A 13588-nucleotide genomic window follows, 5' to 3' on the forward strand; every position below is an offset into this window, starting at 1 on the left:
CAAAGTTTCGCTAGCCATCCGCTTCTGTAGATTCCGTAATTTTTTTTTTTTAGGTGGTGTCGTGTGAGTTTCAAAATATCGCTTGCCGGATACTGATATTTCTTGCCTCGGGCTGTAAGCTGACGCTGTAGGTGACTTTCAGCAACTACTCCTGAAACAGAAACTAAACAAGAAGTTAAAAATAAGAACGGACGATGGCCTCTTCAAAATATTTTTCTCATCTGCTGCTGGCGGGCGGCTTTTTTCAGATAGCGATGCCGGAAAGCATCACGCCGCCCTGCTTTTCTCTCTCTTTCTCTGTTCTGTTCATCGCCTCCCCCAACCCCCCTCCCTTCCATATTCCCTCAGTTCTGCCATCCGTATCTCGGTGAAACCTAACGCGAGCACGTTGAAGCGTAGCGGTCGAGCAGTATCTTTGGCTCTCGCTATTTAAACCTGCCACAGACAAATCTCGTCGGCAGGGCTCCGCTTGGGTTGAAAGCGGGCTCGGGTGGATTTTAGGATTGCCGTCGTCATGAGAATTCTGTGTCTACTTCTGCTTGTCGGGTGCAGCTCCGGTGAGTGCACATTTGTCAAGTATACCCCGTGTGCTACTCAGAACGAACACCTTCTATGGTGGACACCTTGCCGGCTACCATACAATTCGGTTCGGACCATTCATGTTGCATACGGCTTCACATGCGAAGTATGAGCCATTTTTATTTTCCGGCCAAGCACTGCCAGTGGGGGTGTAACTAATCATCATCATCATCATCATCTTCTTCTTCTTCTTCTGCTTCTTTTCCTTCCTCTTCTTTATTTTCTTAGATGGAGAAGGCGGAACAAACAGCAGTGAAAACCGCTTGACAAGGGCCCCGACCCCCATGGCACAAGTTGACAACATGCGCCCATTTTTTACTTTAAACAGACGAGTAGGGAAATCATTTAAGCACACGACACTGAGAAAAGCCTGATACAATATTGTCACGAAGCCAATCCAATCCAATACATAGTTCACGCCAATATGATAACTTCTGATAGTAATACAAAGAATACGTGCCCGAGCGAGGACATAACCACACAGAAAAGTGTTTTCAAAAATCAGTTCGGGCTGTATTGTAAATGTTGATTAAAAACAGCGTAATTGCATTGCTGCCTTTTCTAAACGGGTCCATTTTGTCTTTGGATAGATAAGTAAACATACTACGCGGACGTCAACATTACGTTTGCTATAAATCTATTTAAAGGCGCATTAAAAGGGGGTACGGTGACATAAAAGGAGAAATAACCAGGGTGGGCGAATATTCGAAATTAGTGACATTAATCTAATAGCGTAAGCTACTAGATTCATATACTACCATGGGTTGTAAACCTTTTGAGGCGGAGGGCCGAGTTTCATGAAAGTTGACATAACGGGTGCCGGACGGCATATTGGGAGGGCTTTACAGGCAAAGAGGGAAAATTCGAGGAATTGACAATATTGTACAAAACTGGAACGGAAATAATTGTTTATTTTCGGCGAGCGTGTCCTTTGAGGTCAAAGTGACGCGTTCAAGGTCAAAACTGCCATGTTGGGTTCCATACAGTAAGTGACTAGGGGAAAGAAAAAGGGCATTCTGACTATTGGGTTTGGAAATGACGGGAGCAAGACGACTCGGCGGCAGTGGCTTACTGTTTTAAGTGCGAATGCACTTCTTAAGCGACCCTGAATCACGCGTCCGCCGTCCGTCCGTCCGTCCGCACCACATACCCACTTAGGGCGATCGGCCAAGAAGAGTTCCTAATTTCTTTAGCACATACCCACTTAGGGCGATTGGCCAAGAATCGGGCGTGAGAAGGGCTAATGCACCCGCTTAAAGGAGTACTGACACGAAATTTCAAAGCTGAGATCCGCTCTAGCAATCAAGTACAACGACAACACAAATAGGTGTCTGTGAATAAATGCATCTTTCTTTCTTTGTAGTTGTGTGTGTGTGTGTGATCTCTCTTTCGCGAACATTACCGAACCGCGCAAATTCAACTCGTGCATTCGCACTTTCACATTCTTCCCCTCGGGGAAATGCGGGGAAATTTTTTATTCGACGCACGGACTGGCGTCAGTACAGGATACAAGTTAAGAAGAAGCACACACAGATACGGGATACGGCTGCCTGCTTATGAAGCCAGCACACTCTACGTTACCGCCCCGCAGACGGGCGCTCAGATCTTATCAAGAGATAAAACCGCGCGCGCGCTATGCCGAACACCGCAACATGCCGAGCTGCCTGATGTAACACTGATCAGCGTTGCCAGATTGGAAATGGGCTGTGACACCAGCCGCTGGTCAAAATCTCGACAGATTTTACCAGCACTAAATTACGGCCCTTAGAACATATTCCTCGCCCCTGCATCTCTTCTGCGCAAGCAGTTGTGGTGTTTTTGTTGCTTTTATCGCGGAGAGGCAATTTTGATTACAGCAAAATAGGTTTGATTGCTGTGAAAATATAAAATGTCTAATTCATACTTGTCGCAGTGCGAGTAAAGCACTTTTGCTCGATTTCCTATCGGCAAGCTCGCGCAGAAAGTTACCCCGAATCTAATAGAATGCTCCCTGTACTTTTTACCTATCTTGATTTTAAACATGACGTATGCAAGGTACGATTTTCTCAAATTATTTGTGAGCATTTAACATTTTACTGCTTAATTTACAATCAAACGTCATACAAAATAAGTTAATGAGTAATACGTTAGTGAAGAAACGCTACCGGGTGATCCTTCATAAAGAATTCTGAACGTTGTCATTCAGTGCGGTTTGTTTGCTCAAATGACGCATTTTAGTTCTCCTTACTTTCTGGGCATGCTGAAAACCAAAAAATACTCATCGAGCACACTAAAACAGACATACAGTCTAGTAATGCGAGTCACTCTTTATGTTTAGGAGCTAAAAAGACTTCCATTCAGGGAAAGAAAACTACGGTTGAAACCAGGAAGGTACTTTTTCACCGCTTTTCGCCAAATATTGCCTGGTGTAGCCGTATCAGAACCTCAACACCAGTAGCCTCCAAATTTCACCAGATTTTCAGGATCTGGTGGCGTATTTCCCCATCTGGCAACGCTGACACTAATGTCCTGTAGGGGTTGCATAATTCTGCCTCGCGGGCCGCATGTAACCCACGGGCCCCAGGTTGCCGACCCGTGATATATACCATACGTGAATTTCATGTTCGATGCCTTCGAATAATCAATTACGACCCGCCGCGGTGGCTCAGTGCCTAAGGCGTTGCGCTGCTAAGCACAAGGTCGCGGGTTCGATTCCCGGCAGCGGCGGTCACTTTTCTGATGGAGGCGAAAAGCAAAAAAAGGCCCGTGGGTACGAGATTTCGGGGCACGTTAAAAATCCCCAGGTGATCAAAATTAAACCGCAGCCCTCCACTACGGCGCCCCTCATCTCCTGCGTTGCGTCGGCGCGTTAAACCCTACAATCATCGAATAATCAGTTACCAGCCGATTATTGCCGGCACGTCCTTGCTCAGGCCCTGCATGTCCATGCACGGCAAGTCGTCCATAAGTAACATCCTCGCACCTACCTGCACACACGTCCTTGAATGGACGTGCGCTCTTAACGCCTGCAACAAGGGTGCTGTCATGCCGGTGATCGTAGTGTGTGCAATGGCTCTGAAGGAGTCGCGATGGTCCACATGAACTCGAAAGAATACATTGCAGAACACTGCAGGGAAATGTAACCGTAGCCAAAAAAAAACTCCCGACAAGAGACGGCCCACAAAGCCTATTCTCGGGTTCCGAAGGTTCTCGCAACGGGTAACGTAGCCGTAATTTGCACGATAGCAACGCAATGATAAACGCAATTTGCCTCTCCAGAATATCGAAGAAGATTGCAATAGGCCGATGAGGGCTGCGCCACACCTTGTAGCGCGCTTGAATTCCCTAAGCTGCTTTCTGTGATGGACTACATCGTCTCCCCAAGGGGACACTGAATGCTTTGTATGGAGATGCCGTTCTTCTTCTTAGCTTCCTTCAGGAGACAGAACTGGCGGACTCATGAGAAAGTGGCCGTATTATTGACTCTAGGTGGCGCTTGGACGGTGCAATCGCTAGGACATCTTACCAGACTAACACCGCCTGATCCAACAGCAGAACCAACCAACCAACAAACCAACCATCCAATGCACACCATTTTTATTGATGTTTAGTAGCGCTAAAGAAATGTGAATATTGAGCAGAATTACAAGCTTTTATAAGGTTAATAGACATATACCGCAAGGCTAACGCCCCCAGTGTTCCAGTAAAGAGAACTACGCAGGAACAAAGACGTCGCATCATTTCTGATCTTTTCCTGTATTTGCCCCTGAAATGACGGCCATTCAAGTAGGTTCATATGGATTCATTCTTACGAATTATTACCCTCTTGCCGCGGTGGCTCAGTGGCTAAGGCGTTGCGCTGCAGAGCCCAAGGACACCGGTACAACCCCGGTTATGGTGGCTGCCTTTCTGGTAGAGCCAAAAAGCGAAAACACCCGGTAGTCGAGGTTTCGACGTGCGTTAAAGATCCCCAGGTGGTCGAAATCAATCCGGAGCCCTCCACTACTACGCGCCACATAGCCCAGTGTCTCTTCGGCGCGGTAAGCCGCATAATTAATTATAATATCAAATTTTCATCCTGTGACTATTACCCCCCCCCCCCCCATAATTTTATCCTCATCCCATATCCAGCATCAGAGGTGTGTATCAGGTTTGTGCTTGTTTCACAAAACATATAGGTAAGTATTGTGGTTTTCAGGGGAAATTACAATGAATATACAGAAGACTACGTCTGCATCACGCAGTTTGACCCGTATAATCCATCATTTGACTGATTACGATAAGCCTAGAGCCTTACATCATCTGTAAAAAGCTTCACAGTAGAAAATACCATGTGCCGCTCGATGCCGCTGCACTATGTACCGTAACTAGACCACACTGGTTGTCAAAGTCGCTTTCAGGTCACCTGAACCTTCATAACCCAACTTCTTACGCTTTTGTGGTAGGTTATAAATGAAATGTGTAGAAATGAATGGCTGGCATGGGGATGATGCCAGAAATTGATTTTTGAGAAAAAAAAGGTAGACCTCCGTGCCCAGCGGAATGTCAAAAATAATAATAAATTAAAATATGCGTTATTTTAGAAGTGGCTACAACCTAAGAGGTCAGTTAATTATACATCCCTTAGACACTTCTTCCGTACTTTACCCTTCAATTTCAATAAAACTAATGTGGGTTCTTTTCGCAGGCTTTGATGTCGGCAAAGAATACGTGTACAACCACAAAGGCACCCTCAAGGTCCTCAGTCCTGACCATCCTCAGCAATCAACGGTCGTCGCCTTCCGCAGCAAAGTTCTCGTTCAAGTCAAGCCGGACGACACACATTTCAAGGTGCATAGTCAAGTTATACTGAACACCGTTGTTGCCCTGCTAAATAATTTAAGAAGATCGCAGCAGCTTCGTAGAAATGATGTTCCGCGAAAACACTACAAGTTAATTCCGTCGCACACTGAAGGTGGTCTTAGGAGCGCTCCCTGTAACAAGTCATTGCGCACGAATCGGGCTTCCCATTACGTTTATGCTGATTGCACAAAACGAAAGAATAGCAGAAACCTTCAAAACTTTTTCGTTTTTACAATTGTGCAAGTATTCGGATGTCTCAAAGTCTCTACCTGTCGGGTAAAATACCGTATAAAAATAAAATATTTTCGAACTGTGCCGGCATCCATTCATAGAGACCGACCACTGCATTGATAATCGTATTAAGAGGGCGTCATACGCAATAACTCATGCAGGTATAGTTTTACTTTTCCTTAGAAGCGAAACATCACTGAACGTAATGACATAAAATCTAATCGTTGTTTCAAACGCCACTGACTGCTGAACGAATTCCCACTGTAGTAGCTCTTCTAAATCTTGTAGCCCAAATACAAATAAAAAATAATCCGCCTCCTCAAAATTTTTGTCGGCGCGAAGTTAAATAAAAGTGTTTTAAGCCGCAGTGCACGGATTCCAATTAAAGTGCCTATGTACCAAACACCTTCCGGCGTAAATTGACAAGACCCTCAGCCGTACTGCTATTACATGTCTTCCCGTATTTGTCGTTATATTGATTTCAGATCTTGAACTTCGAAGCCGACACGTACAACGCGGAGCACTTGGACCTCGGGGAGTACGAGTTCGACTACAAGTCCAACGAAAACCTAGTCGGCGCTCTTGAGCATCCCTTTGCCGGAAAGTTTCACGAGGGAAAGGTACAGCACAGCTTGTTCGCCTTACTGTCTGTTACTTATTTATTTGCCGGGGGCGACAATTACTATACTTGAAATTCCCTGCAGTGATGTTACGTATAGCTTTAGAGTAAGTATACTGAATGCCGGAAAATACGCAGTGGTTAATGAGTTAACAAACCAAAGTCAAAAGTCTATCCTACACTTCTGCCCGCTTGAACTGCTGATTTGAATACACGCTGACTGTGAAGAAAACTCTCGAAGCGCCCGCTGAGTTGTGCTCTTGACTATTTGATGCAACAGCCACCTTGAAGCTCAAAGGCGAAGATTTTCCGGGAAACGGTCACATGTACAACGTAGTCAGTTTTGTAGGCCAGCTAATTCAAGTGCAGTCGAGTGACAGAGATTGGTTTGATCGGATTATTCCACTCTACGGGAGAGTCACCGTACTGCCAACGCTTCCGGAAAAACCCAGAGTATTTTTGTGAGTGCTTTGAATACAGGCCAAAAATAATTCCTCTAACATCTAGGAGCGAAGGATTCAACTGCGCACGCAGGGGAGTCATTGAAAACCATCTCGCAGCGGTTTCTGTAACGGATCGATTAAGCGACGTTTGAAAGTTATGGCGAAACATCACAATACCTTATAGCCTTCTCCCCTGTGACATATATCGTATACGCCCGTATACTGCCTATACTGTTAGTACTTATTTCTCTTGATTTCTTCTGGCAAGCAGGTTAAAATAAAAAAAAAAAACTGGTTGATTCCTCTGTCATAGGAATCGCTAAACCATGGAGGTAAAATGTGCAACGAAATTTGCAGTTGAGCATGATTTGCCGAACAGCGGCTGTCTTGTGGGTGTGGTTGGCGAGCGACGTCCTGTTGGCGAGTCGCTTGGGCAAAGGTGTACAGGCGTCATTTCCGGGATGGACATGACGTCAGTGAAATCTTGGTGCATCCCGGCATAACACGCTTTCGTGTTAAAATTAGGGGTGTGCGAATATCACAGCTTTCGAATACGAATCGAATACGAATATCTAGCTTCGAATATCGAATCGAATATCAAATAATTAAGGAGAATGTGGCTGTCAAAATCAATTTTTTGATTTTTTTGTGTGTGAATTTTGATGAAAATTTGCCCTGCAACTGGATGTGCTTCTGTTGTAACACCATAAAAATTTCAAAGTAATATTTTGAAAACTCTTTATTCATGAAATTTTCTTTCTGTCCACCTTGCACCGAGCTTAAGCGGCCTATAAAACATGATAGAAAACTTGTTCAAAGTGCTTTGCATTCCCTAATGAATGGACGAGGTCATGACAGTGTTACGTTGCGCAAGAAAGCGATATGGCTCGACCGCGTCGTGGCGCTCGTATACCGCAACATGTAATACTTTGTTTATCCCTGACATGGCCCGCCAGGTCACTCATAAGAATAAATTTGAAGTTACGGGCATTAATTACAACTACTGGCGGTCAATCGTACCAGGTTGTGGAGCCAGCGATGCTTCAACGAGCAGCGGCTACGCCGTGCGCTCCGAAGCCGAAGCGTCGGCCCTTTCTTTCCCAAGGCTAGCGAGCCTACTGCAAGCTTAGCAATAACTAATCGTGCAAGCATCTCAAATAAGACGAAAAGTTCACTGCGTGAACCGCTATCACAAGCGCGCACACTACATTTCACCCACCAGGGTAACTTCCCGCGCACCACAAAGCGTTCGATGACCTGCGCCTTTCGAGCCACGCAACTTCCCGTAATATGGCTTATGATCTTAGGAATTGGCATCGCTATAATGCCCGTGTTGAATACCATAGCACATAAAATGATCGAACAGAAACTTGGACGCGCGGGGCAGTGCAAATGAACCCAGAAACGCGCACTACACAGTTCAGGCAGCCGCCATCTTGCATTGCCGCCGCGACGCCCAATCATGAGGGCCGTTTCAAAGCGCGCCGACCGGAAGGCCAACCATGCTTCAGCAACTATTTCTGGCTTCGTTTGCGCGCATTTCTTTTTCTGCCATTCATCCATTTGTGAATGAACGAGGATAAAAGACACGATAAGGACCGGAAAGAGGGTCGCTCGGCCCGTCCAATGGTACCAAAACGGCCACGCCCGGTGGCACCATTGCGGAGATACAGCGCTCCGAAAATTGCCGTTTTTTCGCCGATTTATGCTGACATTTTGCCCCCGCAGCTGGCAAAAGTATTCTTTATACCACTTCGCGACGGTTTTCGGCGGACAAACTTTGCAAACTCGCAGGATAGAAAACACAGAAGCCGAATATGTGGCTTTAAAGAAAGCCATCTTGTGGTCCCTTTTCCGAAGTTGAAAGACATGCCCCGCCCTTAGAGTAATCAATCCAAATATTCGATAATATCCTATTATTCGAACCCGCTCGAATATTCGAAATGTTTCGAATAGATAGTTTTCGAAGCGAATACGACTATAACATAATTAATATGTGATTATTATTCGAAATTTTCGAATATTCGCACACCCCTAGTTAAAATATAAAACCCGAAAACGAACAATCCTCAGTATAACTTACTTTTTAGTACTAAAGGCTAGAGGTTGCTTCCCGCAAGAAGACCCTGTGTGCCGGGGGGGGCACTCTTTACAGGCCGCTTGCTTCGTTGTGCTGCCGTCATTTCCGTGACGGATATGACATCATTGAAATTTGTGTATCGCGGAATAAAACACTTTCGTGTTAAAAAGTTTGAGAGCAGGAAAAGATGCGGGAAAAATTGTATGAGCAAGTTCAGCGAAACCAGAAATAAGTGGGTGCACTGTTCACGCCTGTGAACCGTTCTGTTTGCAGCTCGAAGAGGTCGTGATCGGCAAGAACGAGCCGATGTGGGTGCGCAACGTGAAGAAGGGCATCCTCTCGCTGTTCCAGCTAGACCTCGTCAAGGGCCGCCTCGAGCAGCCGACTGCTAAGGAGTACCACGTCAAGGAGGTAAACGGGCGTGATACAGAGCTCTAAAGTGCACGGGAACTGTTTCTGGCCAGGCACTTAAGTCTGATATCCTGACTTGAATACGAATACGTTAGCACTTATTGCAGGACACTCATGAAAGATGTACAGTCATCAAAAGTGTTAGCAACAAAAAAGAACGAGGTGCCAGCGTATGCACAGGTAGGCAGCTTGCTATAGCGCCCTGGGTAATTAGCGAGTTCGTGCGCATGCGCTGGAGCGGCCGACTGCAGAAAGTCAGCAACGGGAGCACCCATTATCATCCGCCGAAGAGGCGCCGGTGGCTATCGTAACCTGCCGCTCCGTGGCTGGCACCCGCTTCTTCGTTATTGTTAACACTTTTGACGACTGCACGTACTGCTACGTCGGTTTTGCGTGGGTGAGTTGGGAGACGACCCCCTCCGGGTGTATCGAAGTGCATGGTGCCTGCCTCTCCTTGCTACATCGCACGCATCCTGCTCCTGGGCCTTGCTGGTGTACTAGCCTGTAGGACCCGCTTAACAGACACAAAACTGGTGGTACACCGGCCGCTGAAGCCTTTTTCATTATGAGACACTTTTCGAGTCAATTCGGTAGCTCCAACAAAATGCAGACAGGCTGATGGCTTCACGTGGCGTGCAATGGAGCCACAAGAAGCTCACACTCTTTTAAAGACAAGATAGTCTTAGGCCCCTCAAATGTGAAAGTTTTGGTCTGTCTGTATGTCTGTCCGCCTTCTGTGTGTCTCTTTGTTCTTAGATTCAGCCACCCGGCCGAAAGATAAGAGAATTATGAAACGAGAACTTTGTAAAGGCAAAAAATTTGCAAACGACTAAGACCGGTACCATACTCCATACTTGTCAACGTTGTTGAGCAAAAAGTAAACACTTAGTCCCCATTTTATGCTTTCAAACAACGCTCAACGCTTCCTCCTGGCTATGTGGTGCTGATTGCGCTTAAAAATACCTTTGCTAGGTGCTGGCTTATTGCAACAACTCGAAACCCTACGCATGCCAGGAACAGTGGCGAATAGAACGTTCTCTTCGGCCGCACTGGTGGACTCTTCATAGGTCTTTTAATTGCGCATTGAGTGGCGGCTTTCTATATTGAATAGGAACGATGCGGCGCGTTGCATTTTGGGGTGGAGAAGCTGCGGTGTTCCAGCCTAATGTTTCGATAGCAACAAGACGTTTTTGGGAAGACAATTTTGTGCTTCGGACATCCCATTATTAGTGGTCCCGTAAACAAACCTTGGACATCTTCTTATACTTTGCTTTGGCATCACTTAGACATCCGTTTCAGTTGTATCCTGCTTACCGTGTTTTGTCTTTGCATGTTTCAAGCTGCCTTTTAGTGCTGCAAGTTCGATGGTGCTTTAATTTTTTACCAGGATGGTCTCCATGGTGCCTGCGACACCCTGTACATCATCCACGAGGAGGAACACGATTTCTTGGAGGTGACGAAGGTGAAGAACCTGGAGAAGTGTGAGCACGTGCCACACACCTACTACGGACGAGTTTCGGGAAAATCGTGCGTCAAATGCGGCGCCGAACAGACGGTAAGCGGCGTTTTAAAATGCGGAGCATTTCTTAGGCTCGCCTGGTCCTCCGTCGTTGATGGCGGTGCCGTCCACACGCTCACCTCGCATGCGCAACTCTCCTCCTTACACCCACAGCTCCGCGATACTACACTATAAAAAAAAGAAATAGTTAGCGGCGCCCGGTTTCGATCCCACGACTCTCTGGCCGCAACGGGAGGTACGCGGTGCTCTTCCCACTACGCTACAAATCCGGGACAGGAGCAAGTGCTACGAACGCGCCTTATGTCCTTGACTCATTCAAACTACGTCAAGAAGCTACTGATACAACGAGGGCACGCGAAGCTGAACGTCAACGGAAACGACGAACTGAAAACTTTAGAGGGGGATGCTGAATTTCCCGTGGGAAAGCTGTGGCGGGAAGCGCCACGCGCCTTGCAGCTCAACCAGCCCCGTCCGCAGCACCCCTGATGCTGATTGTGGCAGGATTCCCCTAGGAATTGGCCAACCAAAGAATCCATCACGAGATAGGTTCGCGTTCAATCACCGTCGTCATCTTCCCGTAGGGGAACCGCCGAAGAAGAAGAAGAACGAGAAGACAAAGCTGCGAAGAGGAGGGCGTGTACATTGCTCTCAGCCGGTGCACCAATGTCAACAACCTTTGCCTCACCAAAGCTGACGGAGACTACCGATTCTACCACAGAGACAACATCGACAAGAACATGATGGACGAGTTTCGGCGCCTCGAGAACCACCGCCTACTCACCGTAACACAACAGCACTTGCGTGCTTTTGCCACCGGTGTGGAACCGGACGCGGAATTCCCTCTGGCGCTAGTAAAAACCAGATCACTCAACATAACGGCAACACAGTGGGATCACACGGAACCGCCACGATGCTTCGCATCCTCATCAGGGTTCCCCACGGGAAGATGGTGTAATTTTTTGTGTGCCACCAAGAACAAGAGGATCACATATTGTGACTGGCAAAACAAATGCTTGGAAAAACATTGATTGATTGATGTGATTAATTGATTGATTAACTGTCCCCTTTTCTGATGGAAGCGAGAATCAAAAACGCCCGAGTGTACGATATTTCAGCGCACGGTAGAGATCTCCAGCTGGTCAGAAAAACCGTACAATAAATCAATCCATTGATTGACATTAAGAAGAAAGAGCCAAAGCGCCGTGTTTGAGAAAATGTGGGAAAGCCGGAATAAAGAGGAGGGAAACAGCATATGTATCATTAGAAAATTTTCCGGTTTCTGTAAACTGCAGTTGAGTTCATAATACACGCTGAGGAACCCTATAACTATTCTCCAGTTTGTGTGCATTCCTTTATTTAAAGTACCCTGAAGGTCACTACAGCCATTGCCCACTTTGTGCACATTCCTTTAATTAAAGTAGCCTGAGGGGCACTATAAGGTTTCCCTAGTTGTTGCACTTTGAGTTAGAGTTCTTCGAGAGAATAATTGAACTGAAGAAGTTCTAGTTCATGTACAAAACAACCTTAAAAAGTATATTTTCTAGAGGAAGGTGAATTGTGAAACTGTGAACTCTTTGTAATTTTTTGTATATTAATTTTCTTGAGGGCGTGGGAAGCGAGCAGTTGATGTCCGCCTCGCAAAAACTAAGGGCATGTCTATACTAGATGATAAAGGTTAGGGACACAGTGCGACTGTCAGAAGGGACATTTAGGGGAGGGTTGGAATGCGGATGAGTCCATTTATGCATGATATCTGGAGTATAGGCTGACTTGGCGTAGTCCTTATTCACGAAGATTGCCCCCTGCCTATTCGAACAATTGAGAGACTATTTAAACCATGGTGGTTATGCGTCAATATGCCACTTCCTACCCATCATCTGTGGTTTCGATATAGTGTGGGCCACATGGATCGGCTTTTTGTCTTGGATTCCATGCGAGAGCTCATGTTGTTCATTGAGCGCTAATTGACGATTTCTCTCCGCCGAAGAAAACCTGCTCTAAGCAAAGCTTGTTGGTTCGCGGCCTGATAATTTTACCCTTTATTTGAACTGCCCCTAAAAGCAGGCGCAGATACGAGCCCCGTAGCCCTGCCTAAATACCGTTGTCACCGCGAGTGTTTAGACCTGGAATGCAAGAACTGAGCTCTCAGCTACTGGGATGATGATTAGGCTTTTGTTTTTAGCGCACGTTAAAGAACGCCGAGTGGTCAAAATTACCCCCGAGGCACTCCACTACAACGCGCCTTCTATTGAAGGTGTGGCTTCGGCGCGTTAAATCACAAATCTACTAAGCTTCTATTAACATAACCCGACTGCTTGCGATAAAAATAGTAAACTGCCAGATGAGCTACGCCTCACAGATTTGACGTGAAAGAGCGTAAAAATTGAAACACGATTTAAAAAATGAAACAATTGTGGAAGCACATTTTTATAACGAAGATTCTTATGATTCCCGCCAGTTACGGAACTGATTGCACAAAAATCTAAAATGAATACGCTAAACAAGCCTTTCAGCAGTTCCCCTCCGTTAGATCGCACTTCTGCAATTTCTCAACATATTTGACAAGTTGGTGGAAATCAGCCCGAATTTGAATGAAAAATTACGCCATCTTCCCACGGGGGGAACTCGAGTAAATGCGTCGCATCTACTCGAGGCAAGCAAAGCATCACGTCAAGCGAAACCCAAGCAAAGACGCCCTTGACTGAATTCCGAACGCGCGCTCCGCCGCTTATATACGTTGAAGGGACTGCGTAAGCCGGTCCCAGTCGATGACGTTGGCGTACTTGTAAAGCGGCGTGGACCCTAGGTGTTTGAGCCAAGCGCGGATGTTGCTTCGCCGGAGAACGGCACACCGGTTATATGCGCAGCGCGCCCGAAGGAGAGGA

The 13588-nt window shown here is 46.4% G+C and overlaps 1 protein-coding gene across 1 annotated transcript in view; it reads left to right on the forward strand.

Annotated features, from left to right (window-relative positions):
* Positions 1-372: 372 nt before the first annotated feature.
* Positions 373-13588, forward strand: part of LOC144163193 (vitellogenin-6-like) — a 56116-nt gene continuing 42900 nt past the window's right edge. Inside the window, exons 1-5 of the mRNA XM_077694025.1 lie at positions 373-557; positions 5246-5388; positions 6117-6251; positions 9047-9184; positions 10572-10739. Coding sequence (XP_077550151.1) covers positions 515-557; positions 5246-5388; positions 6117-6251; positions 9047-9184; positions 10572-10739 — 627 coding nt within the window. The 5' untranslated portion in view covers positions 373-514. The remainder of the gene's footprint in view (positions 558-5245; positions 5389-6116; positions 6252-9046; positions 9185-10571; positions 10740-13588) is intronic.

The sequence above is a fragment of the Haemaphysalis longicornis genome, unplaced genomic scaffold (assembly GCF_048455015.1).
Source record: "Haemaphysalis longicornis isolate Haplotype H1 unplaced genomic scaffold, Haemaphysalis longicornis Haplotype H1 scaffold_12, whole genome shotgun sequence".
Classification (NCBI taxonomy): domain Eukaryota; kingdom Metazoa; phylum Arthropoda; class Arachnida; order Ixodida; family Ixodidae; genus Haemaphysalis; species Haemaphysalis longicornis.